The 27,251-nt window shown below is 37.2% G+C and overlaps 1 protein-coding gene across 8 annotated transcripts in view; it reads right to left on the reverse strand.

Annotated features, from left to right (window-relative positions):
* The window catches only part of MICU1 (mitochondrial calcium uptake 1), a 417,233-nt gene that overhangs the window by 200,331 nt on the left and 189,651 nt on the right, over positions 1-27,251 (reverse strand). For 7 of the 8 annotated variants that reach the window (XM_049646197.1, XM_049646196.1, XM_049646200.1 and 4 more), the window contains exon 2: positions 3,570-3,731. In XM_049646197.1, the coding sequence (XP_049502154.1) occupies positions 3,570-3,730 (161 nt within the window). In that variant the 5' untranslated portion in view covers position 3,731. Of the gene's footprint in view, positions 1-3,569; positions 3,732-6,644; positions 6,735-27,251 lie in introns of those variants that run through there. The other variant, XM_049646195.1, reaches the window with a different exon arrangement.

Below are 27,251 nucleotides of genomic sequence, written 5' to 3' on the forward strand. Positions count from 1 at the left end.
CAAATATTGCATTATCCCATTTATATAGGCACTAGAATAGTCAAATTCATAAAGCAAAAAAGCAGAATACCCAGGTATTAGGGGGAAGTTGACTGGGGAATTACTGTTTAATGGGTCCAGAGTTTCAGTTTGGGAATAATAAAAAAATTCTAGAGATCAATGGTGGTATTGGTTACACAACAATGTGAATGTAATTAATGTTAATGAAGTTAAAAATGGTTAAAATGGTAAATTTTATGCTACATATATCTTACCACAATGAAAAAAAAATACTAGACTATAATGAGGATACCATACTGAAGACAAAAAAAGAAAAATCAAAACTGGAGACAACTGAATGATATACTTAAAGTGCTAGAAAGAAAAAAGTTAACCTAGAATTCTATATCCAGTGAAAATATCCTTCAAAAGTGAAAGCAAAATAAAGACATTTCCAGACAAAAGCTGACAGGATCTATCTCCAGCAGACAAGAACTCCTAATAAAGGAAGTACTTTAGGCTGAAAGAAGAATGATACTAGATAGGCTACATAGCCAGTTTAAACCCAAATATTCAGACTTCAAACCCTGAATCCTTAATACTATATCTCAGTATCTTTTTTAAGACTGAGTATCTGAAAACAAAGTAAAATGTGACAAATGTTCTTTCTCTAACAATACTGTAATATGGTTTCTAAGGATCATACTTAAGTTAATTCATGAATTTAGGTAGTAAACCTGGTCTTTACACATACCTAATTGTATAACCCAGAACATATACACTTTGGTTTGAAGGCAAACATTCCAAATTGTATTCTTTGTCATCCACCTATATAATTCAAAACTATAACAACATACGCTAAATATTTATTTTTTGTTCAGGAAAAGGGACTGGGGATGGAAACTTCTACATTAGACTTTTTAGATCCTATTGTTCTTTTGTCATTTAAATTTATGAAGTTTAAAGTTTTGAAATTTAAGTTTATCAATTTAAAATTTTTTAAACTTTAAAATTATATCATGCCCTCTTTTAAAAAGAAGTTTATTTAAAAAAATTTTGTTAACGTTTATTTATTTTTGAAAGAGAGACAGAGACAGAGACAGAGACAGAGTGCAGGTGGGTGAAGGGCCAGAGAGAGAGGGAGACACAGAATCAAGGCAGGTTCCAGGCTCTGAGCTGTCAGCACAGAGCCCGATGTGGGGCTCAAACTCATGAACCATGAGATCATGACCTGAGCCAAGGTCAGATGCTTAACCAACTGAGCCACCCAGGCGCCCCTGAACTTTATTTTTTTTAAAGAACTTTAAATCTCACTTCTTAGGAAAACATTTTATTTCTGTTCATTTCACAAGTTTTAAAAAGAGAATGGAAAAAAGATACAAAATTAAAGGGCAAGCCCTATGCCTGTATTCTCTGACATGATAACTCACAATCATTTTATTTATTTATTTTTTAAACTTTACTTATTTATTTTGAGAGAGAGAGTGAGTGAGCAGGGGAGGGACAGAGAGAGAGGGAGAAAGCGAGAATCCCAAGCAGGTTCCGCGCTGTCAGCGTGGAGCCAGACGGAGGGCTCAAACTCACAACCGTCAGATCATGCCCGAGCCAAAACCAAAAGTTGGATGCTTAACCAACTGAGCAACTCAGGAGCCCCAACTCAAAATCATTTTAGAGAGTGTTTGCTATTGATCTTGATCTCAATATAAACATGAAAATTTCAACAATTTTTTTTTAATTTTTTGTTTCAAAACTTTAGAATAATTATGGTTCTCTCATTATAATTTCCTACATGGCACAGCAAAGGCACAAGACTAACAATCTTCGAGCACTAAAATCTTGGCACTTAGGTATATTTATGATTTTGAAGCATTCATCAAATTAGAATCTGTGACAAAAGCATATGCATTAGAAGAAGCCTAATACTGGGGACATACTGTCAATATGTAGTTTTTTGCTTTTGGATATTTTGGGGCTTAAAAATTACAACAAAAAGAGGAATGTTTCCTCTACATAACAGTCCAAATTATCTTCTTATTCTTTTTCTGGGAGTAATATTACACAAAAACACCACAAATTAAGATAAGTAAAATAATCTAAACTTGTTCATTAGCATTTAATCTGAATAGTATAAACAAAGTGACTCAAAGAAAAAGAGTAGTAACTTCTTAAACATTCAAACCATCAAACAACTTCTCAGCTTCTTCAGGTAGAGCCTGTTGTCATCTTTGATATTAGACTAAGCCAAAAGGCAATATAAATGCACCTGCCTGGAGTCCTCTAATTCCATTACAGGAAAGCATTCCTAAAGAAATTGCTAAGCATTTAATATTTATTACAGCGAAAGAACAAAAAGTGTGTTTCCCATTCCTCCTTTCCTTCTTTTGCCTCCCTCTCTTCCTTCTTCCGTCTAGTTCTCCCCCTCTCTCTTCTTCCTAAACCCATGCACCCCTTTCTAAGGTTCCTGCACCTGCATCATCATCTCAAACTAGTATTAGTATCTGTCAGTAGATCATCTTCCCACTCCAGTTTATTCCATTATTGTTGCTGTATTAACGTCTCTTAATACTTGTTTGTGATCAGACTCTTGCTTCAAACCCTCTTAGCTCATCATTGCCTACAGATTAAAATCACAACTTTTGGCATAGGATATAGAATCCAATATAGAATCTTTTATATCACAACTCCAACTTTTTTTTTTTTTTTTGGAAACCCAGTCTTTTCTGCTAATACTCTCTCCTCTCTTCACCATTTCTCACCTTCAGCTTATATCCAGTAATAATAGTTAACATTTATTGATAGCTTACTATGTGCCAAGTACCTTCTACACAAAATATTTATTTTACAAAGTTATGTGCCAAGCACTGTTCTAAGCACTTAACAAATAATACCTCAGAGTGCCTAGCTGACTTAGTCAGTAAAGTGTATGATTCTTGAGCTCAGGGTCGTGAGTTGGAGCCCCATGCTGAGTGTACGGCCTACTTAAAAAATAAAATAAAATGTTATTTAAAAAAATAATAATAACTCAATCTTCATAACAACCTTTGAGATAGGTACTATCATTATCCCTATTTTACCGCCTAATGGCAGAAAGCAGATCAGCAGTTTCCCAGGTCTCGGAGGGATGGAGAAAGTGGGAAGTGACTACTAAACGGCATGGAGTTTCTTTATGGAGTGATGAAAATTTTCAGAATCAGAGAGTGGCAATGGTTGTACAATTTTGTAAATATACTAAAAACCAGTGGATTGTATACAGCAAATTGGTAAATTATTAAATTTATTTACTTATTCATTTAGTATTATATATTATTTATTCAAAAATTTATTAAAATTATTAAATTGGTAAATTATTTTAAATGTTTGGCAGAGGAGACAGGCAGATAGTAAGGCAGGGTATCTCCTATTGGTTGCTTTGACACAAGTGCTGAATTCTTTGAAACCTCTTATTTCACAAATATTATCAACACCAAATTATTTGGGCAAGAAATTTTAGTGCAAAGTTAAGCCAGAAATCAATATAATCCTTCTAGATAACAGAGACAACTGGAAGAATGAGAGTACACGCAGGAGCAGAATGCTCAGATAACACGCACCTCTTCCACAGGAGACCAGTACTCGCAGTTACTGCAGATGCTCCCAGGAAAGCCACCATCATTAGTCGTCGCCTGATCTGGGTGGGCTGTGATCCTCCATGGTAACATCGAACGCCCACGGCCAGTTCTGCCAATGCAGAGAGTGAGTGAAGACGAAACATCCTGTGGACAAAAAGTAGAAATGTTATTCCTAATTAGTGATGGGAACAGTGATGATGATGATGAAGATGATAGTTTCCACATCACCCACACGTACTACAGACTTACTCAATGGCAGACACTAAACACTTTGTGATCCCATGTAGTATTCCATTTAATCCTCAGAACAATTGTATGAGAAAAATAGCACTTATTACCCTGACATATGAGTCAAAGTACAATCAGAAGACAAGAAACCGCATAGTAATTTCAACAGGGAAAGGTTAATATAAAGCATTATTAATTATAACAAAGGATAATACCAAGAGTCAAAGAGATAGCAGGTACAGGGAGCAGCCACTACTTCAAGGGCTGATGCAGACCAACAGGAGAGGAATAAATCTGTAAAGGGGCCACTCTCAACAGGGCTTAGATACAGGCCTGTGATAAGGACATGGCATGGATGTCTGAGAAATTCACTAAAGTGTCAGGCCAACAGGTCACTCACTGTAAAGTCATCTAGTAGAACTCAACACGCCAGGGGAACTCAGGAAGGTACCAAGGGGGAGATGTCAGAGTACGGAACTCACTGGGAAACTGCATGTAGGAGGGTTGCTGCTAAAACTCCCTAGGCGTTGAGAGCCCCACGGTGTCCCACATTCTGGGGGCCTCAGTGTGCTACAGGAGTGAGCAGCCAAGACACTAGAATCAGGAAGAAAAACTCCTTCCTTCTCTACTCTCCCTCTAGTCCTTCTACTGACAAACCTTAACAAAAGCTGGCAAGAGAGAAATTTCCAGTGTTGCAAATAGGGCGATGAAAGATGGATTTAGAACTGCAAAGTAACAGATTTGTAAGTGGCACATCCATTTTACAGATGTGAAAACTGAGATAGAGTGACTTGACCTAGAGTATACAGCTAGGAAGTAGATCCATAATCTAAACCGACTGGACTAACGTCAGAGCCCATGTTTTTAACTAGGACACTTTGCAGCCCCCCTACCTTTTAATGTTGATATTGCTTTTGTTAAAATAATTTAAGTTTTCATTAAATATTCCTCACTCCCAGGTCCTTGGAAGACCTCCTACGCACCAAATTCTTTGGTTTCATACTTATAACTTCACCTGTTCCTCTAATTGTTAAATTCAGAAACATCTGTATTAGGTCATATTATTGTTCACTAAACACTCACCCTCCCATCCCCCATCCCATGGGAAAATACTACTTTCCACACTCTTTTCATTTTCGGTGTGTATCTTGCCATATGCTTTGCTATGGCTAATGGGATGTGGGCCAGTTCCATAGAGCGCTTTTAAGAAGTACTGCTGTTAGCCTTCTTGTGCTTCTGCATTCTACCAAGAGAAGATCATGCCCCTAGTAGGCATGCTCTTTCAGCCTGGGTTCCATAATGGACAGATCTCAGCCTACAGCCAGGCACTGGGAAGACCAGCTGAGCCAGTTGAGCACAGCTGACATATGGAATGCTAGTGAGAAATAAATGTTTATGATTGTAAGCCACTAAAACTGGGGGTGGTTTATTGCCACAGCAAAAGCTGACTAATTCAGCATCTAAGAGAATTACTGGGAACTTCTCATTCAACGAAAATGTATTAAGTTCATGCTATTCAGGCCTTGCTAAGACCTAAAAGGCTAAAAAGAATTCCACATTCTAATTAGGCAAGATACACATGAAAATTTTTTTTAATGTTTTATTATTTATTTTTGAGAGAGAGAGAGAGAGAGAAAGCATGACTAAGGGAAGGGCAGAGAGAGAGAGGAAGACAGAATCCGAAGCGTGCTCCAGGCTCTGAGCTGTCAGCACGGAGCCCGATGTGGGGCTCGAACCCACAAAATGTGAGATCATGATCTGAGCCAAAGTCAGATGCTCAACCGACTGACCCACCCAGGTGTCCTACATATGAAACATTTTAAAAGGATACATTTCTAAAATGGTATCTTGAAGAAGTATAAAAATATTGGGGTATAGATATTAGAGAATTTAAAAAAAAATTTAAACACCAGGGTAAGACTGGGTTAGTCAGCAAAGGCTTTTGTTTAGTTTTGAGTCTCAGAATGGTACAAAATCTTGATTAAGTGACAGAAATCTCATGGACACTCCAAAAGACAGGATCATTTCTGGCACCTCCATATAGAGTATTAATAGAAAATGATTTTTCTCCTCTAGACAGTATCTTGACACCAGAGTAGAGTCTTCATTTTTATTCCACCAGGTGGACTGAAGGAGAAAGGGGCATTTCTTCCTGGTTATATGACTTTTTATAGTGACAGTTTGTTCAAATTACACAAAATATCCATTCTCTTCTGTGATTTTCCCAACACACAGTTCACTGCTTCCTAAATTATCTTGCACTTTATACATATCTTCCTATGGCAATTAACACATTTGTTCATGTGCAAGTTTGCCATCCCCACTCGGCTCTCAGCCTCCTTTTAAAGCCAAAATTATGTTTCTTCCTCTTGGTAAACACACAGTCTAGCACAGAGACTGTTACATTACAGGTGTTTAAAATACTTAACCATCTAATTTACGTTCACATGAAGATGAAGGTACAAATTATACAGGTACTGGGCTCCTGACATTTAAGTATACTTCTAAGCCCCAATAAACTAAGAAAACTATGTCTTTTACCATTTCGATTCAAATCAAGTTAAGACTACTTAGCTGTCCCTTAAAATCACTGAGCCAGTTACTAACTCTTCTATGGGACCTATACCTGTAATCTCTTAAGTAAACCTTTCCATTAGCCTTCTTCATTCAACCTAGGCCCAATTTCAAAGCTAGAACTAAATCCTGCCCTTATGGACAAAGGGGGAAAAGAATTAAGTTTCTATCCTATTTCCTAAGACCTAAGCTGCGGCAACACAATTCTTATGTCCCTCCCCAGTCCCAGAAATCATCTCATTTTACCACACATACTTTAGCAAACTCCAGCACCAAGGAGACTATCCACTATATTTTCTTCCTGTCTGTCAACAACTGATTCATTTTTATCTGGAGAGAGAGAGAGAGAAAGAGAGAGAGAGAGAGTGTGAGTGGGGGAGGGGGGCAGTGGGAGAGAGACAGAAAACATTAAGCAGGCTTTGCGCTGAGCATGGGCTCGATCCCACAACCCTGGGATCATGACCTGAGCCAAAATCAAGAGTCAGATGCTCAACTGACTGAGCCACCCAGGTACGCCTGATTCATTTCTAAATTAGTATTTTCCAAATCCACAAGTGCATTCAGATATATAACACTGCTTTTGTCTGTAATAAAAATGAGCATAACTAAAACATATATATCTGGAGAAAACATTATTCATCACTGGCAACAGAAAGAAAAGAACACTCAGAAGTTTCCAATGTGAAAAACAAATAACCAGTTCAAAAGTTGGAACAGGCAAGGAATGTGTAAGACTGGAAGATAAATTTAGAACTGATCAGATACGGAGAATAAGTAGATGGATATCCACCAACGTAATAAAACCATTTTTCAGTAACAACAACAAAAAAGGCATGATCAAATAGGTAAGCCATAATTATTTGAGAAGATCGTTTGAATTGTAAACTGAGAATTTTGACCAAATATACAACAGGAAAACACTAAATATCTTAAATTGGAAAAGAAAGTGATGAAAATACTTTTTTAAAGAATATCACTATTCAGTAGTGAATAAATTCCAAAGAACAAAAAAAAAAAAGCTAACAGGAGTAGTGAGTACAGCCCAAAGGCAATTAATAACCTAAGTACTGAGTGGTAAGTATCTAGATGATTAGTATGGAAACCAAACATAAAATAAAAACAGCCAAAGACAGACAAAACTATCAGATAACAGTGTCCAACACACATTCATAGGTAAGTGTGTAGGAGATATGGAAGACAGAAACGAGAAAGAGATTAAGATAATAACACTAAGTAGAGTATGGTAGAAAGTAAAATGGACTAGGAATCCAATGACCCAAGATCTAGTCTCAACTCTACTACTAAACAGCTGCGCACAAAGGAAGCTTATCTCCCTTCCTTAAGGAAGAATTTCATACAAGGAGAGAATTGCCTAAGTGAGCTTTAAGGTTTCTTTTATCTCTTAACGCTCTCTAATCTGGGTGAAAAACTATATGGCAAAGTTTAATCTATTTCATGGTGGGGGAGGGGAGTAAGATCATGCCATACAATCAAAACTTACTAGTTTTGAGAATCCAAGTCTGTATGCTCTAGTGTTAGAGGATTTTTAATTTTGAAAGTTCTGAGTTTTAATAACAGTCTACTTATATTTTGATGTTGTAATTCAAATGTTACCATCTACATCTCATTTTACCACTGGTTTTAATCTCATTCCCCAAAACACACATCAAAAGATATATTTAGGGGCCTGGTGGGTTCAGTTGATGGAGCATGCAACTCTTTATCTCAGGGCTCTGAGTTCAAGCCCCGGGTTGGGTGTAGAGATTACTTAAAAATAAAAAAATCCTGGGTTGCCTGGGAGGCTCAGTCGGTTGAGCATATGATTTTGGCTCAGGTCATGATCTCACAGTTCGTGGGTTCGAGCCCCTCATCGGGCTTTGCACTGACAGTGCAAAGCCTGCTTGGGATTCTCTCTCCCTCTCTCTCTCTCTGCCCCTACCCCACTTGTGTGTGCGCAAGTCTGTCTCTAAGTGAATAAACTTAAAAAATTTAAAAAAAAAATCTATGTTTTCTCTAGTGCAATTTTCACAGATGCCAAGTAAACAAAGGAAAAAAAAAAAAAAAACACCGAGAAAAGATTACTATAATTTAATTCCTAACTCTGTAGTACAGAAATAGTGTAACTAGTTGAATGTGTTAAATTTTGATGAGGGACCATTTAAACAGATTTAAGGAGATCAGATTTCCAATTGAGTCTGGAAAATTGAACAGGCCAATTGGCAGCAGTTATGCAGTAATGAAGCACGTTTACGAGAAGGATTAAATTAAATCAAAAACAGTGTATTTTTCTTCCCTTACGGTACCCCACCCTCCGCCCACAAAAAGCATGCCTCTAAAAAGTGGCTTTGATGTGAAGTGAAAAAAGATGAAGAGGTATTTCTTTCTTTTTTTTTTTTTATTTTATTTTTAACGTTTATTTATTTTTGAGACAGAGAGAGAGACAGAGCATGAATGGGGGAGGGGCAGAGAGAGAGGGAGACACAGAACTGGAAGCAGGCTCCAGGCTCCGAGCCGTCAGCCCAGAGCCCGACGCGGGGCTCGAACTCACGGTCCGTGAGATCGTGACCTGAGCTGAAGTCGGACGCTCAACCGACTGAGCCACCCAGGCGCCCCGATGAAGAGGTATTTCTAACCAAGAAATGTCAAGGGAGGCAAATGAAAGAGAATTTTTTTTACCAAAGAAAAGCATTATTTATCCAACAAAGAACAAGTCTTTTAAAACCTATAACAACATAATATTGCTCTTTCTATATCTATTATTTTAAGACTATTAATAATGGCTTAATATAATGCTTTTGATAACTTTCAAAGGGTCACAGGACGAAGAAATCATTTAATTCAACATCTTTATTTGCAGATGGAAGAACTGAGATGCAGATAAGTTACATGGTTTACTCACAGCTAATTAGTACAAAAGCCTACAACAGATCCTATAATTCTCAATTCCCAAATAACCTAAAGGGGAAACACTTTTTAATAACTGTTCTCAGCAAAATAAATAGCCACACTCCAAAAGGAGATCATATGCCCAGCTACAGAAAGATAAACAATGGTATAATTACATAATACAATGTAATATAAACATTAAAAATGCTAATCATAAAGTATTATTAAAATATTATTTCACAAATTAACAAAAAGTTGAGCTAAAGAAATAAAACAGCGGAAAAAAGAAGTAAAATGGCTCTGAGGGGGGAGCCTAGATGGTTCAGTCAGTTAAGAAAGCATCTGACTTTGGCTCAGGTCATGATCCCATGGCTCCTGAGTTCAAGCCCTGCATTGGGCTCCCACTGACAGTGCAGAGCCTGCTTAGGATTCTCTCTCTCTCTCTCTCTCTCTCTCTCTCTCTGTCTCTCTCTGCTCCTCCCCCACTTGCTATCTCTCTCCCTCTCTCTCAAAAAAATAAACTTTAAAAAATAGCTCTGAGAACTGAGACACTTGATTTCACTAACAATAAGAGAATACATATTACAACTGAGATACTGCTATTCATTCATCAAAAGCTGGCAAAAATCCAGAAGTTTGAAAACGCAATTATTGGCAATGCTGTAGAAATGGCACTGCTAAAAAATGTGTAAACTGGTACAGCCTACTTCCTAAAAGAAAAAGGAAATGGTACAACAGAGGGCAATTCAGCAATGTCTATCAAAATCACCCACATAAAACTGACCCAGCAACTGCACTTCTGATAAAAAATATCCTAATGACATACTTGCACACCTGTGAAATTATACGCGCACAAACACATTACATCATGGTGTGATAGCAACAGACTAAACTCCACCTCAAAGTTCACCAGGAGAGGACAGGTTAAACCATGAGAAACACACCCAAGGCAATACCATGTGGCAATAAACAGGGAATGAAAAACTACATATAGATTTGAATACTTTCATAACATACTATTATCTTTAAAAAGCAAGTTACGGAATAGCATATATAGTATGCTTACCCTTTTAGGTAAAATGAGGAGAAATAAGAATGCATATTTGTATGTTCCTCCTGTTAAGTAACTCTGGAAGGACACACAACAAAGTAATAGTCGTGGTGCTAGGAGGGGTGGGAGATGGGTGACATCAGAGACAAGGAGACTTTTATAATATACTACTTCATTTTTAAAACTATGCTTATGTATTTATCCATGTAAACAAATATATAGTATTTCTCATAAACTCTTTAAAAGGCAGAATATAAGATAATATGTGCATGTCAATTAAAATAATATAAAACATATATACATGTTTTTAACTTAAAGAAAAATTAGATGATGCAAACAAAATTTAATGATCTTCTGGGGAAGAATCTATTTACACTTTACATTTAAAGAAAAATAAAATCAGGTCCAGAAGACTGATGTTTCACTCCTCAGCCAGGGACTATCATTTACCAGCCCTCATAGTGGGCACAGGCCCAACAACGTCTTAGCAAGCAACCCATATTGTGGCAAGTTTCCCTAGTAAGATAAGCTTTACTTCAATCAGAGTCATATCCTAATACTTGGATTACTGGCACATCCCAATTTACCAAACCGTTAGAATTCCACACCTTATCCTGATCCTGACTTAAAACACCTGCTTGCACTTTTCTATGTTTTTAATTGTCTTCTATTTCTGACCTCTGACAACTGCACATTTAAAGGAGGACTGCTTGACTCTTCTAATCCTGACAGTGGCCCAATAAACCACTGTTGTACTATTACCAACTGTTACCCAGCACTATTGTTAAAAGCAACATCTGCTAATTCTGAGGCCAAGATAAATTTTTGATATCTACCCAAATCTGGTCACCAACAAAACGTAGGCCTCAGTTAAATAAAACTTCAAGGTTCCAAAGCATTTAGTTAACGTGAACTAAGCTGAGAAAATAAGGACCAAGTAAGTGTCTTTTCTATCTGCACTTCGGGAATCTACTACAGCATCTGGCATAGATAGCATACGTAGGTGATGGTTCAGGGCACTCTGTCAAACCGAAATATGGTTTCTCTCTGAGACCCACATTGTAAAACCAGCATTATCTGAAGTGCCCACAAGGATTCACCCTATTCATCCCAGTGGCATCAAACCAACCTTAAAACTGTAGGCCATCAGAGTCTCAGCCATTAAGTATCTAAATTATATACTTAATTCTTCTTTATTCTATTTCCATGCTCGCTAAGTATGTTATGATTCTAATTCAGCTTCCTGTTTAGATGGCCTTCAAAGAGAGAACATGATGATCAGAAGATGACAGACAGTATCCTAGTTCTCATGCCAGCTGTATTTCTCATGGTAAATTAATAAGTTGGCAATCTGTTTTAATCTCCTGTGATATTAGTCAGCCTAAGGAAGCTTCTCTGAATCCAATGAATTCCAAGACATTGATAAGATCCAGTTTGGGGATTGTCAAGGTTCAAGGGCTAGACCTTGCACCATGAGGACATCTTGACCTTGGCATTCACTCAAATTTGCAAAAGTCTTGGCATTTCATTCAAATTTCCACCCTGGAACAGATACCAGTGAGAATTTCCCAAAAGTTTTGTATGGCCAGAGTCACTGAACCTAAGGAACCACACTCACTTGCATTTTGTTCTCATGTTACAAATTTAGAGGAAGGCGATAAATGAAGAGTCCAAAGAAAGGGAAATTATGGGAATATAGATTTATTGGATATCATACAGATTTTTGAGTAGAACAAGCAAGACTACCTGCATTTTTGTTTACAAGTAAGATTTTATGATATTTTCATTATCAAAACTGTCAAAAACTATGATAGTTTCTTTTTATACTTTTTATTTTTTTTTAATTTTTTTTAACGTTTTTTTTTTATTTATTTTTGAGACAGAGAGAGACAGAGCATGAACAGGGGAGGGTCAGCAAGAGGGAGACACAGAATCTGAAACAGGCTCCAGGCTCTGAGCTGTCAGCACAGAGCCCGACGCGGGGCTTGAACTCACGGACCGCGAGATCATGACCTGAGCCAAAGTCGGCCGCCCAACCAACTGAGCCACCCAGGCGCCCCTCTTTTTATACTTCTGAAATCCCACCACTCTCCCTAGAAGCAAACTGAGAAAGAAGTTTGTATGTATCTTTGTTGATAGTCTTCCATTTGTTTACATATAAATAATATTCCATATACATATGTACATTCACCTATTCAGCATTTGGAATGCTTTGCATTATCCTTTCTTTTATATAATGGAATCATACGATACACATTGGAAGATTTTTAAAGCTTAATAATACAATTTAAAATCATTCCAACAAAGGATATTCTTTTAACTATAACAGAGTAGTTCAATCTATGATTGTTCCACAATTTAACTATAGGGCAATTAATAATATACTAAGTTTGTTTCCATACTGTGGCATTACAAACACAGCTACAGAGACTTTTTCCCTGTGCATTTATTTTTTTTTAAAGTTTATTCACTTATTTTTGAGAGAGAGAGAGAGGCGGGGGGGGGGGGGGGGGGGGGGGGGGGGGGGGGGGGGGGGAGAGACAGTGAATCCCAAGCAGGCACCATGCTGTCAGCACAGAGCCCAACATGGGGCTTGAATTCACAAGACATGAGATCACCTGAGCCGAGATCAAGAGTGAGATGCTTAACAGACTGAGCCACCCAGGCACCCCTGCATTTACTTTAAAAAAAAAAATCTTTTTATGTATTTATTTTGAGAGAGAGCAAGAGCAGGGGAGGGGCAGACAGAGATGGAGAGAGAAAGAATCCCAAGCAGGCTCCACACTGTCAGTGCAGAGCCTGATGCGGGACTCAAACTCATGAACCGTGAGATCACGACCTGAGTCATGATGCTCAACTGACTGAGCCACCCAGGTGCCCCTCCTGTGCACTTATTTTGGTTCATTTTTATTCAAGTACATCTATGGGACAGATTATCTACAAATGAAACTACTAGGTTAAAAGTAATATGATCATCTTTAACTTCGATAGATACTGCCAAATAACCCTTCAAAACTGACATTCCAATTTACATACCACCAATAGTATATGAGGGTACTCTTTCCCTGTATTTGTTATTATCAATCTTTTCCATTTATAAAGTGGATTTAAAAATGACACCTAATTTAATTTGTACATTGCCTCATCACTGTTGTTCTTAGGGCTACTGGAATATTGAACTGTATTTATTTTCTTTGGTTCTAGTCATATTTCCTGAAGGCCTGAGGCTTCACCTTTTCTTTCTTGAAAAAAAGAGGGGGGGGGGTGACTTTTTCCATCTAAATTAAAATATAAAAGATTTTTAAGTCAGATGCAATAGTAACACTAATCTATCCAATGTTATTTCTTAGAATGTTTTTATCAAACAACCAAAAACAAAAAAAGACTAAAACTTTCTCAATACGAACATTTCAATATTTTTCCAATTCAATCTGAGCTCTAGCAGAGCTGACTGGGAAGATTTTTTCTATGTAACATTTGTTATCTAATGGCTAGTCATACTTTCAAAAGACTCAAATGGATTAACATTCATTACCAAAAAGAATAAGTTAAACAGCAACAAAATTCTCAAAAATATAAAACAAGTGTTTCATGTTTACACAACTGGAAAATGAGGGTACACATCAGTCGGCTCCCATATCTAGCCTATTGATGAAAACAGGAAAAAAATGACAAACGAAATACTGAATTAAAATGGTAAAAAAACCAAAATGCCAGAAACCATACTCATTTATAGTATTCCCAATTCAACTGCAGTATAGTGACATAATTACCTCTGTGTTTCACAACACAGATGAATGAACTTTTTCTTAATTTTACTAAAGCTAGAACAACTTATTAAATACACTCTAGGCAGTAGTGCAAACATAAACAAGTATATTTATTTCACTGATATTTGCAATGCTTCTTCTTTGTAAAGGGTGCGTGTTATCCCCAAAACATGTGCCATCTATGAAAAACAATAGTTGCCATGAATATAGGAGAACAAATAACAAAAAATAAGCATCTGCTATTGTTAGATTTAAGATTTATGGAATTCTTGGGGTGCCTAGGTGGCTCAGTGAGTTAGGATCCGACTCTTGATTTCGGTTCAGGTCATGATCTCAAGATTCATGAGATCAAGCCCCGTGTCAGGCTTAGCACTGACAATGTGGATTGGGTTCTCTCTCCCTCTCTCTCCTCCCCTTCCCCACCCTCAAAATAAACATTTAAAAAAAAAGATTTATGGACTTCTGAGGGAAGATTTAAGTAGTTTGAGATTAGTCAATTGAGTTATTCCTTGTGCAGACTACAAGAATTATTACAGTTAATATATGTTCAGAATGGATTTCATACTTCATAGTTTACCCACAGAACTCACAAAACTGGGCTTCTACACCTCGTGAAAGCTGAAACTTGGCTACTGTGCCTAATACAATACACAAAGCCTAATACAATACTCTGGGCATTAAACACATTTAAATCTTTATAGATTTAAATAGAAATATAAGTTAAATACTTATAAATATGATGACTGTATAATACACAAGCTATTGGGACTAGAAATGAGGAAAGTCAAGTTTCTGGCTTGGTATTATCATTGTTTCTATATGTCTTAACATGACAAACTATTTGTGTACTATTCCTTAGCCCAGCCCTTCTTAAGGTCAAAGGAAATCCTACCTCATCTGTAAAAATTATGTAAGATCATTATCACTCTTGATTTCTTCCTTTAAATTCCTGTGGAATTAAGCACTACTATGGTACCTGATGTATGAAGTAATTTTGTTTGGGGTGCCTGGGTGGCTCAGTCGGTTGAGCGTCCGGACCTGATCTCACAGCTCGTGAATTCGAGCCCCGCGTCGGGCTCTGTGCTGACAGCTCAGAGCCTGGAGCCTGCTTCTGCTTCCGTGTCTCCCCCTCTCTGCTCCTAACCCACTCACATTCTGTCTCTGTCTCTCTCAAAAATAAATAAACATTAAAAAAAAAAGACTGAAGTAATTTTGTTTGCCTTTTTTTTTTTTTTAACAAATGAATGCAAATACATCTGGGCAAAAATAAAAGACAAAGAGTAAAAGATGATAAAAGGGTTTTTTTGTTTTACAAATGGACACATGAAATAATTGTAATGTATACCTGTCAACTTGCCCAGGATATCGAAAATCTAAAAGCAGAAAGTATGTTTTAGGTTTCTTAGTATCCTCAGTGCCAATTAATGAATTTAAAGTTATTACTAGCAGTAATAAAAAGTATTACTGTTCAATTACACAAGCAGATACAGAGAACTTAGGTTCTCTTTCTAGCTCTAGCCTGCTATATGACCAGTAAATGTTTTATCCTCTCTGTAACTGAATTCTGGGAGATACAGGGCACAGGTGGTATTTGTTTCTAAGTCTTTTCTGGCTTTAAGAGTTCATTTCAGAAAAACAAAATGTAGAAGTATTTTGTACTTTTTGGAAGAAGGCCATCCTGAGTGGTAATAAATGAGGCAACATCCTACATTAGACTCAGTAGCTGAAGCAAATTTCACATAATCCAAAATGTCCAATTGCTATTATTTCATTCAAGTCATTAGCTACGTATTTATTGAGTAAGGTATTGTGAGAGCAGTGCAAGAAACACAAAGATGAACAGACAGTGTCTGCCCACAAACATCGTATCATTTGGTAGGGGACATAAAACAACTATTCAACTATCCATTATGTAAAGGGTGGAAAAAGTGTAAGGGCTACAGAACATATTAATACGGATTCAAAGAAAGGAAAAATTACATTAGGTTGGTAAGTAGAAAGGGCTTAAGGCTCCAAAGAAGAATATTTACTTAGAGTAGGAAAAAACTAAGCATTCTTTACAAAAGTGTTTGGCTAAATGCATTATCTTAGAAGCCTTTGCCACATTATCTGAGGAATGGGATAAACTACTGGAAATACAACATTTACTGCACAACTATGGCACCGGTAAAAATGCAACAATATATTGGACTTTAATTGTGCCAGGTAATTTTAAAAACATCTCTGTATTTTCTCTTAGATGAAATGAATCAGACTGAAAGTTCTGCACTGAAGACACCAGGATGACTGCCAAAATACAGTAAAGATTAACATCCACGTCTAGAAAAGATGCATTTTCATACCTCAAAGTGACATTACTGACAGAATAAATGAGGAAAGCTCACACTTCAGCTAACTCTGTTCTGAGAAGTATTTTCCAACAGCAAAGAAAGCTATTTGAAAGATCTAGGTGAGAATGTGAAGTTACGTTATACAAGTCTCTAACAGTAAAAAATGATAACTGTAAGGGGGCGCCTGGGTGGACGCAGTTGGTTAAGAGTCCGACTCTTCATTTCGGCTGAGGTAATGATCTCATGGTCATAGGTTCAAGCCCTTTCTGGCTCTGTCCTGGGCGTGGAGCCTGCTTGGGATTCTCTCTCTCCCTCTCTGTTTGCCCCTCCCCAGCGCATGCATACATGCAAGTGCTAATTAAAAAAAAAAAAAGGTAACTGTAGGAACAAGAATCAACTCACAGAAATGTTAGGTTTGACAAAGAACTTTTTAAAGTTTTTTTTTCCAGAGGGTGAGACAGAGAGAGCATGTGCATGCGCAAGCACACACACGCGCGCACACACAAACACACATATGCACAAGCAGGGGAGGGTCAGAGACAGAGAGAGACAGAGAGAGAGAGAGAGAGAGAGAGAGAGAGAGAGAGAGAGAGAATCCCAAGCAGGCTCTACAGCGTCAGCATGGAACCCAAAGGGGGTGGGAGGTGGCAGGGGTTGCTGGAACCCATGAACTATGAGATCATGACCTGAACGGAAATCAAGAGTCAGTCACTCAACCTACTGAGCTACCCAGGTGCCCACTGACAAAGAATTTTTGTACACATTCTTGTGAAATGAACATGCGATGGAAAAGCAAGTCACAATCCTACAGTAGTAACCTTCTGATACTCTGGGAAACATTCTTTCACCCATCAAGTACGTACCTCCATGATTCACTTTCTTTTTTTAATGTTTTTATTTACTTTTGAGACAGAGAGAGACAGAGCATGAGCAGGGAAGGAGCAGAGAGAGAGGGAGACACAGCATCCGAAGCAGGCTCCAGGCGCTAAGCCGTCAGCACAGAGCCCGATGCGGGGCTCGAACTCACGGACCGTGAGATTGTGACCTGAGCCAAAGTCGGACGCCCAACCAACTGAGCGACCCAGGCGCGCCCCCCCCCCCCCATGGTTCACTTTTTGTGTGCATGTGCTCACACACACATACACACACCTGAAACTTCTGTCTGGTGAAGGAAAAAGTCGAGTGGAAATTTCCCTTCCTGAATAACTGCACACAAAAACAAAGTGTGCAAAAGGAAAATAAAAAATAAATCAACCAGAGAAAGTCTGGGTTTTTTAAGTTTGTTTATTTTGTGACAGAGAGAGTGAGTTGGGGAGGGGCAGAGAGAGAGGATGAGAGGGAATCCTAAGCAAGCTCCTCACGGTCAGTACAGAATCTGCTACAGGGCTTGATCCCATGAACCATAGGATCATGATCTGAGCCAAAATCAAGAGTCAGATGCTTCCAACTAAGCCATCCAGGTGCCCCCAGAAAGAAGTCTATTTAAAATGAAAACCCAACCACCCAGAAACCAATATAAATTGGTTTCATAACCAATATAAATTTTCTAAACCCTCTAAGATGTGCTAATATGTTGTCATCATTAAGTTTTCAATATTTAAAATTTCCATAAAACAAAATCTCCAACTTTTCATTTCAAGTTTTGGAAACTAGGTAGCTATAGAGTTTTAATGGTTAATAAATACTTTTAATGTACCTACAAGCCATTATAAAAATACAGGATGAAAAAATTCAGCTATCAATAAGGAAAATTTAAGCATTGTTACAAAAGAAATTAGCATCAATAAAATATTAACTTGTATAAAGCAATGGTGAGGTGTGTAAAAGTGAAGAAGATGAGGAATAGTCTAGAAGAAGCATTGTTGAAAAACAGTTTTTACTCTCCTCTATGCCATTTTACACCACCTCTGTACCAGTTTGCATTTCCACCAATGTCGCCAGAGGTTTCCTTTTTATCCACATTCTCACCAACACTTGTTGTTTCTTGTTTTTTATTTTAGCCAGTCTGAGAGGTATAAGGTGGTATCTCATTATTGTTTTTATTTGCAGTTCCCTGATGATAAGTGATGTTGACAATCTTTTTAATGTACGTGTTGTACATCTCTAAGTCTTTTTTGCAGAAATGTCTATTCATGTCTTCTGCCCATTTTTAAATTGGATTATTTGGTTTTGGGGTGTTGAGTTGTATCAGTTCTTTATATATTTTGGACACTAACTATTGGATATGTCATTTGCAAATACTTTCTCCCATACAGTAGGTTGTCTTTTAGTTTTGTGGATTGTATCCTTCACTGTGCAGAAACTTTTCATTTTGTTGTAGTCCCACTAGTTTATTTTTGCTTTCATGTCCCTTGCCTTAGGAGACATATCTAGAAAAATGTTGCTACAACCAATGTCAGAGAGATTACTGCCTATGTTCTCTTTAAGGATTTTTATGGTTTCAGGTCTCACATTTAGGTCTTTAATCCATTTTGAGTTTATTTTTACATACGGTAAAAGAAAGTGATCCAGTTTATCCTTTTGCATGTGGCTGTCCAGTTTTCCCATCATTTGTTGAATAGACTCTTTTTCCCACTGTATATTCATCCTTCCTTTGTCAAAGATTAATTGGCCATATAATTGTGGTTTTATTTCTGGGTTTTCCATTCTATTCCACTGGTCTATGTGTCTATTTTTACACAAGTACCATACTGTTTTAATTATTACTACTTCATAATATAACTTGAAATCTGGAATTATGATATCTCTAGTTCTGCTTTTCTTTTTCAAGATTACTTTGGCTATTCGAGGTCTTTTGTAGTTCCATACATATTTTAGGATTGTTTGTTCTAGTTCTGTGAAAAATACTGTTGGTATTTTGATAGGGACTGCATTAAATCTGTAGATCGCTTTAGGTAGGATGGACACTTTAACAACGTTTGTTCTTCCAACCCATGAGCATGGAATGTCTTCCCATTTCTTTGCATTGTCTTGAGTTTCTTTCATCAGTGTTTTATAATTTTCAGAGTACAAGCTTTCACCTCTTTGATTAAGCTTATTCCTAGATATTTTACTGTTTTGGTGCATTTATAAATGGGATTTTCTTAATTTCACTTTCTGCTCTTTCATTATTACTGTATAGGATTGCAACAGATGACTGTATATTGATTTTGTATCCTGAGACTTCAGTGAATTCATTGATCAGTTACAGTAGTTTTTTTGTGGAGTCTTTAGGGTTGTCCATATACAGTATCATGTCATCTGCAAATAGTGAGAGTTTTACTTCTTACCAATTTGGATGCCTTTTATTTCCTTATGTTGTCTAAATGCTGTGTCTAGGATTTCCAGTACTGTGTTGAATAAAATGGGTGAGAGTAGATATCCCTGCCTTGTTCCTAACCTCAGGGGTAAAGCCTCTCAGTTTTTTTTGGCTGTGGGATTTTCATATAGAGATATGTTCCTTCTAGACCTACTTTCAGAGGATTTTTATTATGAATGGATATTGTATTCTGTCCAATGTTTTTTTGCATCTATTGAAATGATCATATAGTTTTTATCCTTTCTCTTATTGATATGATGTATCATGATGATCGTTTTCTGAATATTAAACAATCCTTGCATCCCAGGAATAAATACTAAAAATCCTTCTTTTTTTTTTTTTAATTTTTTTTAACGTTTTATTTATTTTTGAGACAGGGAGAGACAGAGCATGAACGGGGGAGGGTCAGAGAGAGAGGGAGACACAGAATCTGAAACAGGCTCCAGGCTCTGAGCTGTCAGCACAGAGCCCGACGTGGGGCTCGAACTCACGGACAGTGAGATCGTGACCTGAGCCGAAGTCAGATGCTTAACCGACTGAGCCACCCAGGCGCCCCTAAAAATCCTTCTTAAAAAAAGGATCTGACTAGATCAGAGGAAGGACTTAAAATTAAAAGTATACATGATTTGAAAAGGCTTTCTTCAAAACTTTCAAATTCTAAAGAAGAATCTTAGCAACATAACTCATAAGGTATATCTTACAGAGGTATCAAATAATACACTGGTCATAGGGAATACATCTTTTTCTCAAGTGCCTCAAGGAACATTAATAAAAATATAGATTAATATTAGGCCATAGGAAAACAAAAAAATAGAAATATTTAAAAAACTTTCTAAAAACAATACAATAAAACTAGAAATTAATAAAAACAACAAATAGGACAAACCAGCTAAAAATAGAAATAAAACAACTATTAATGGCACTTAGGAAAAAAAGAAATATAAGCTGAAATTAAAAATTTATTTTAAGTGGAATGTAAACGGCTGCAGCCACTATGGAAAACAGTGTGGAAATTTCTCAAAAAAATGAAAAACAGAACTATCATTTGATCCAGTATTTTCCTATCCATTCATCCACTGATGGACACATGTTGTTTCCATACATTGGGTATTGTAAATAATGTTGCAAGAACATGGGGTACATCTATCTTTCCCAGTTAGTGTTTTGTTTTTTTAATTTGAGAGAGAGAGTAAATTCAAGCAGGGGAGGGGGCAGAGGGAGAGAGAGAAAATTTAAGCAGGCTCCACACCCAGCATGGAGCCTGACAAGGGGCTCGATCTCATGACCCTGCAATCATGACCTGAGCTGAAATCAAGAGTTGGATGCTCAACTGACTGGGCCACCCAGATACCCCTTGAGAATCAGGTTATGAGGTCTCCAAGATTCTAACATCCCGTGATTCTGTGATGTAAAAGTCGAAGATTCACAGAAATCTATCACCAAAAATCTCCTATCCCCAAAATTTTCAGAAGCCCAAAATTCCCAAAGCCTTTCAGTTCTATACTTACTTCACTTTTCTCCTCTAACCCAAAGTTTCCTCTTCCTTTATCTAGGTAGGTGCTATTACTTACCAGTAGCACCACCCACCTCATTTTGGTTGTGAGAATCAAAAATGTCTCCATACATTGCCAAATGTTCCCCAGGGGTAGGGAGAAACCACTACCCAGTTTTTCAACCCAGTTGAAAACCACTGTGCTAGAGGATAGAAAAGAAAAAACAATATGAATCCTGCCTATGTTCTTGGGATCACAGTTCCTTTGTTCAGAAAGAGTTCCCTTTTCTCAGACTTTAGATGCCTGCATAGTGCTGGTGCTACCACTACCCTAGAGATGATCTGCATTTTCTAGAATTTTCTATAATCATAAAGTATATACAAAAGACCCAATTAAGGAATGAGCAGATGATTTGAACATACACTTCATCGAAGAAGATATACAAATGGCTAATAAGCACTTCAAAAGATGCTCAACATCATTAGCTATTAGAAAAATGATCATGAAAACCACAATCAGACACTACTATACACCTATTAGAATGGTTAAAATATTAAATAAACAAACACAATATTAAAACCAACAGTATCTGACATTATGAAAGATGCAGAGCAACTGTAATACTCATACATTGTTGAAGGGAATGAAAGAGGATACACTCCTAGGTTCTCTAGAAATGAAAACTTAGGTCTCCACAAAAACCTGTGCATGAAATGTTCACAGCAGTTTTATTCGTAATTACCAAAACTGTAAATAACCTAAGTCACTTTCAACAGCCGAATGGATACACAAACTCCAGTATGTCCACACAATGGAATACCACTCAGCAATCAGTCAATCACAAATGAGTTACTGACATGCTCAACAAGAATCTGAAAGGTATTACCGTGATAACAAAAGAAGTCAACTTCAAAAGGTTACATGCTTTTGTTTTTTTTAATGTTTGTTTATTTTTTAAGAGATGGAGAGACAGAGTGTGAGTGGGGAAGGGGCAGAGAGAGAGAGGGAGACACAGAATCCTAAGCAGGCTCCAGGCTCCAAGCTATCAGCACAGAGCCTGATGTGGGGCTCGAACCCACCAGCTGTGAGATCATGACCCAAGCTGAAGTCGGATGCCCAACTGACTGAGCCACCCAGGCACCCCAGAAAGTTACATGCTTTTATAGGACATTCTGGAAAAGAAAACTAGTAGAGACAGAAAATAGATCCAACTGCCACAGGTTACAGGTAGGTAGAAGATTTGAGTACAGTAGAACCACACAGAAATTTTGGAGGTGATACTCTGTACCCTGACAGATATTCTGTATCCTGTGTGGGACAGTCATACAAATCTACACATGTGCTAAAACTCAAAGAAATGCACAGCAAAATAGGTCAATTTTACTGTATATGCAATTTTTTTAATTACGAGATTTTAAAATTCAGAGGTGCCTGGGTGGCTCAGTTGGTTGAACATCCCACTTCGGCTCAGGTCATGATTTCACGTCTGTGGGTTCAAGCCCCTCATCAGGCTCTATGCTGACAGCTCAGAGCCTGGAATGCTTTGGATTCTGTGTCTCCCTCTCTCTGCCCCTCCCCAGATCATGCTCTTTCTCTGTCTCTCAAAAAATAAAAATAGGGGCGCCTGGGTGGCGCAGTCGGTTAAGCGTCCGACTTCAGCCAGGTCACGATCTCGCGGTCCGTGAGTTCGAGCCCCGCATCAGGCTCTGGGCTGATGGCTCAGAGCCTGGAGCCTGTTTCCGATTCTGTCTCCCTCTCTCTCTGTCCCTCCCCCGTTCATGCTCTGTCTCTCTCTGTCCCAAAAATAAATAAATAAACGTTGAAAAATAAATAAATAAATAAATAAATAAATAAAAAATAAAAATAAAACATTAAAATAAAATGTTTCTTAATAAATAAAAACAAACAAATAAATAAACTTCTATTTTGGATGCATGGGTGGCTCAGTTGGTTAAGTGTCTGACTCTTGGTTTCGGCTCAGGTCATGATCTCAGGGTCGTGACATCAAGCCCTGCATCAGGCTCTGTGTTGGGTGTAGAGTCTGCCTAAGATTCTCTATCTCCCTCTACCGCTCCTGCATGCTCATGCTCTCTCTCTCAAAAAAAAGAAAAGAAAAAAAGGAAAATTGACTATTTCATTTAAGATTTCTGTATCTTCTTTACTATAGATAGTAGTCTTTTATTTTTCTCATTTCTGTCAAATTTTGCTTCAATTCAAATTTAAATAATGTAGTAAGACAAGGCGCCTGGTTGGCTTAGTTGGTTAAGCTTCCAACTTCAACCCAGGTTGTGATCTCACAGCTCATGGGTTTGAGCCCCGAGTCAGGTCAGGCTCTGTGCTGACAGCTCGCAGCCTGGAGCCTGTTTTGGATTCTGTGTCTCCCTCTCTCTCTCTGCCCCTCCCCCGCTCCCTCTCTCCCTCCCTCTCTCTCTCTCTCTCTCTCTCTCTCTCAAAAATAAGTAAACATTAAATGAATGAATGAATGAATGAATGAAGCAGTAAAGCAATAATCTGCTTGCTAAGCTCTGGGCAGTTTAAAATAGTATAAAAATAATGTTTCTTTGGCATGTCTATTAAACCATTTAATGATCATTTTGGTTTTTAATTTGAGAGGTAGTTCTCTACAAAGTGTTTTTTCCCTAATGATTGGTTAAAATTTTCTACTTCTACCCATTTCAGGTGATGAAAATGTACTCAGGAAACATTAAGTAGCTCTAAGAACACAAAATGAAAGATAAAGGCCTTTCTAAGTAAAAAGGCCTTTTTAAAATTATTATTATTATAAGTAATTATAAAAAAAAGGCAGATGTCATTTAGAAAACAAATACATAAACTATTCTCAAAGAGTCTTATATATGGGGTAATTTTTATATATTTCTTAATCATAAATTTGTTATTTTGTTATTTTGACCTTGAATGCTGGTTCTACCTGAAGCCAAAAAGTATAAATGGTATCAGCCACAACAACTAAATACATATATAGTCTAATCTACTAAGGAGTAAAACTAGTAAACAGTTCACCACTTTAGACTTTTCCAACAGCAGGCCCAATCTGATATGAACTAGGTAAGGCCATACTACACTGTTAGCTTCAGAGACTTGAAAATCCAATATATTCCACTAATAAACATTTCTTTACATACTGGATATAAAGATTTTCTGGCCTTCCTTGTAGAATCTGAAGCCTTTCTTTAAGAATAAAATCACTGGTCCCACAACTATATGGTCAACTAATCTTGGACAAAGCAGGAAAGAATATCCAATGGAAAAAAGTCTCTTCAACAAATGGTATTGGGAAAACTGGACAGCAACATGCAAAAGAATGAAACTGGACCACTTTCTTACATCATATACAAAAATAAATTCAAAATGGATGAAAGACCTAAATGTGAGACAGGAAACCATCAAAATCCTAGAGGAGAACACAGCAACCTCTTTGACCTCAGCCACAGCATCTTCTTACTAGACAAGTTGCCAGAGGCAAGGGAAACAAAAGCAAAAATGGACTATTGGGATTTCATCAAGATTTAAAAAAAGCTTCTGCACAGCAAAGGAAACAATCAACAAAACTAAAAGGCAGCCTAAGGAATGGGAGAAGATACTTGTAAGTAACATAACTGATAAAGGGTTAGTATCCAAAATTTACAAAGAACTTATCAGGGTGCCTAAGTGCCTCGGTCAGTTAAGCGTCTGACTTCAGTTCAAGTCATGAAATCAAGGTTTGTGAGTTCAAACTCCACATCAGGCTCTCTGCTGTCAGCAAGGAGACCACTTCGGATCTTATGTCTCCCTCTCTCTCTGCCCTTCGTGCACTCATGCTCTGTCTTTTTCTCTCAAAAATAAACAATTAAAAAAAAAGGAATTTATCAAACTCAATATCCAAAAGCCAAATAATAATAATAATAATAAATGGGCAGAAGACACTAACAGACATTTTTCCAAAGAAGACATCCAGATGGCTATCAGACACACGAAAAGATGCTCAACATCACTCATGATCAGGGAAATAAAAATCAAAACTACAATGAGATACCACCTCACACCTGTCAGAATAGCTAAAATTAACCACACAAGAAACAAGAGATGTTGGTGAGGATGCAGAGAAGGGGGAACCCTCTTGCACTGTTGGTGGGAATGCAAACTGGTGCAGCCGCTCTGGAAAACAGTATGGAGGTTCCTCAAAAACTTAAAAATAGAACTACCCTACAATCCAGCAATTGCACTACTAGCTATTTACCCAAAGGATAAAAAAAATACAGATTCAAAAAGGTATATGCACCCCAATGTTTACAGCAGCATTAGCAATAATAGCCAAACTATGGAAAGAGCCCAATTCTACTCCTGAAACCAATACTGCACTGTATGTTAACTAAGTGGTAACTGTATGTTAATTAGAATTTAAATAAAAATTTGAAAAAAAGAAAATGACTCATGAAGTTAAAAGCAACTTTAAAAATTAGTAATAATAAAACAAATTCAATCAACAACAAAAATAAAATCACCACTTCGTATATTATGGTCTCTATTTAAATATTAAATATTCCTCTTTTAAGAGAAATTATTTTAAATTATTTTTTTTAAGTCACAGTTTTCTAAACAACATGCTAATCTGTAAACTTCTATCTTCACTGTTAACAGCCAAGTCCACACCACCATCCTATCAAGGTTGGATTTCTGCAATAGTCTCCTAAGTGGACTCCTTGCTTTCATTCTTTATATTAGCCAGAGTATTTTTTTCCCCCAGAATGATCTTTTAAAAATGCACATTAGAAATGTTCAAACTAGATCTACAGACAGAAAGTTGCTTTAACTGGTAAGGGGGAAGTTAGGAGGAAATGAGGAGTAAGTGCCAAAGGGAAAGAGATTCTTTTTGGGATATGAAAATGTCCTAAAATTGATTCTCGTGATGAACACACACGTCTGTGAATATACTAAAAGCCATTGAGTTGTATACTTTAAATAGATCAAGTACATGGTATGTGAATTATATCTTAATAAAGCTGTAATTAAAAATGTAAATCAGGGGCGCCTGGGTGGCTTGGTCGGTTAAGCGTCCAACTTCGGCTCAGGTCATGATCTCACGGTCCGTGAGTTCGAGCCCCGCGTCGGGCTCTGTGCTGACAGCTCAGAGCCTGGAGCCTGTTTTAGATTCTGTGTCTCCCTCTCTCTCTGCCCCTCCCCTGTTCATGCTCTGTCTCTCTCTGTCTCAAAAATAAATAAACGTTTAAAAAAAAATGTAAATCAGAGCCTATAGTTTTCCTGATAAGTAACTAAATTGAGATTAAAAACCAGGATATTCTACCCTCCTAGCCTATGCTCTTTGTTGCCTGATATTTTCAACTCTACTTTAATTACTTTATCAATCACAAGGTACAATGAGGCTTTCTTATTCTCTTCATCTTTTAATAAAATTGCAAATATTAAAGGTATTAAAAATCCCCGATTCTGAATTTAAAACCTGACATTTATGGTGTAATAGGCAAGACATTTAAATGTTATTTTTTTTCCTGCTGCCTTCAATTCTGCTTGCCTAGTAACTTCAAAAAATGACCCCAGCTGTCAACTTAAAAGATATGTGAAAAAGCACTTGTCAGATTTCATTATCCTCTCCAAATACTTTAATCTCTTAATTAAATCCCATATATTCGTCTTTCTACAAATCTGTACTTCTTTATCTTTAACAAGAAGGGCAAAGAATATAATAGAAACTCATCCATTACAGAAATAAATACCTTGCATAAAAAAAATTAAGAATCAAAACATTAAAACACTGGTGTTAACTGAGAGAAAATGAAAAAAATGGAACAGGTACTAAATGATTTCCTTGAAGCAGACAAGGAAGAGAATTAGAAGATGGGGATGTATGTAGTTTCTTCTTTAAAAAACTCACACCATTTAAAAGAAACACAAAATTGCATCCCAAAGTTTATATGGAATTGGCATCTCACCAAAGAAAATATACAGATGGCAAATAAGCATATAGAAAGATGCTCCACATCATATGTCATCAGGGAAATGCAAATTAAAATACTGA

The sequence above is a fragment of the Panthera uncia genome, chromosome D2 (assembly GCF_023721935.1).
Source record: "Panthera uncia isolate 11264 chromosome D2, Puncia_PCG_1.0, whole genome shotgun sequence".
NCBI lineage: Eukaryota > Metazoa > Chordata > Mammalia > Carnivora > Felidae > Panthera > Panthera uncia.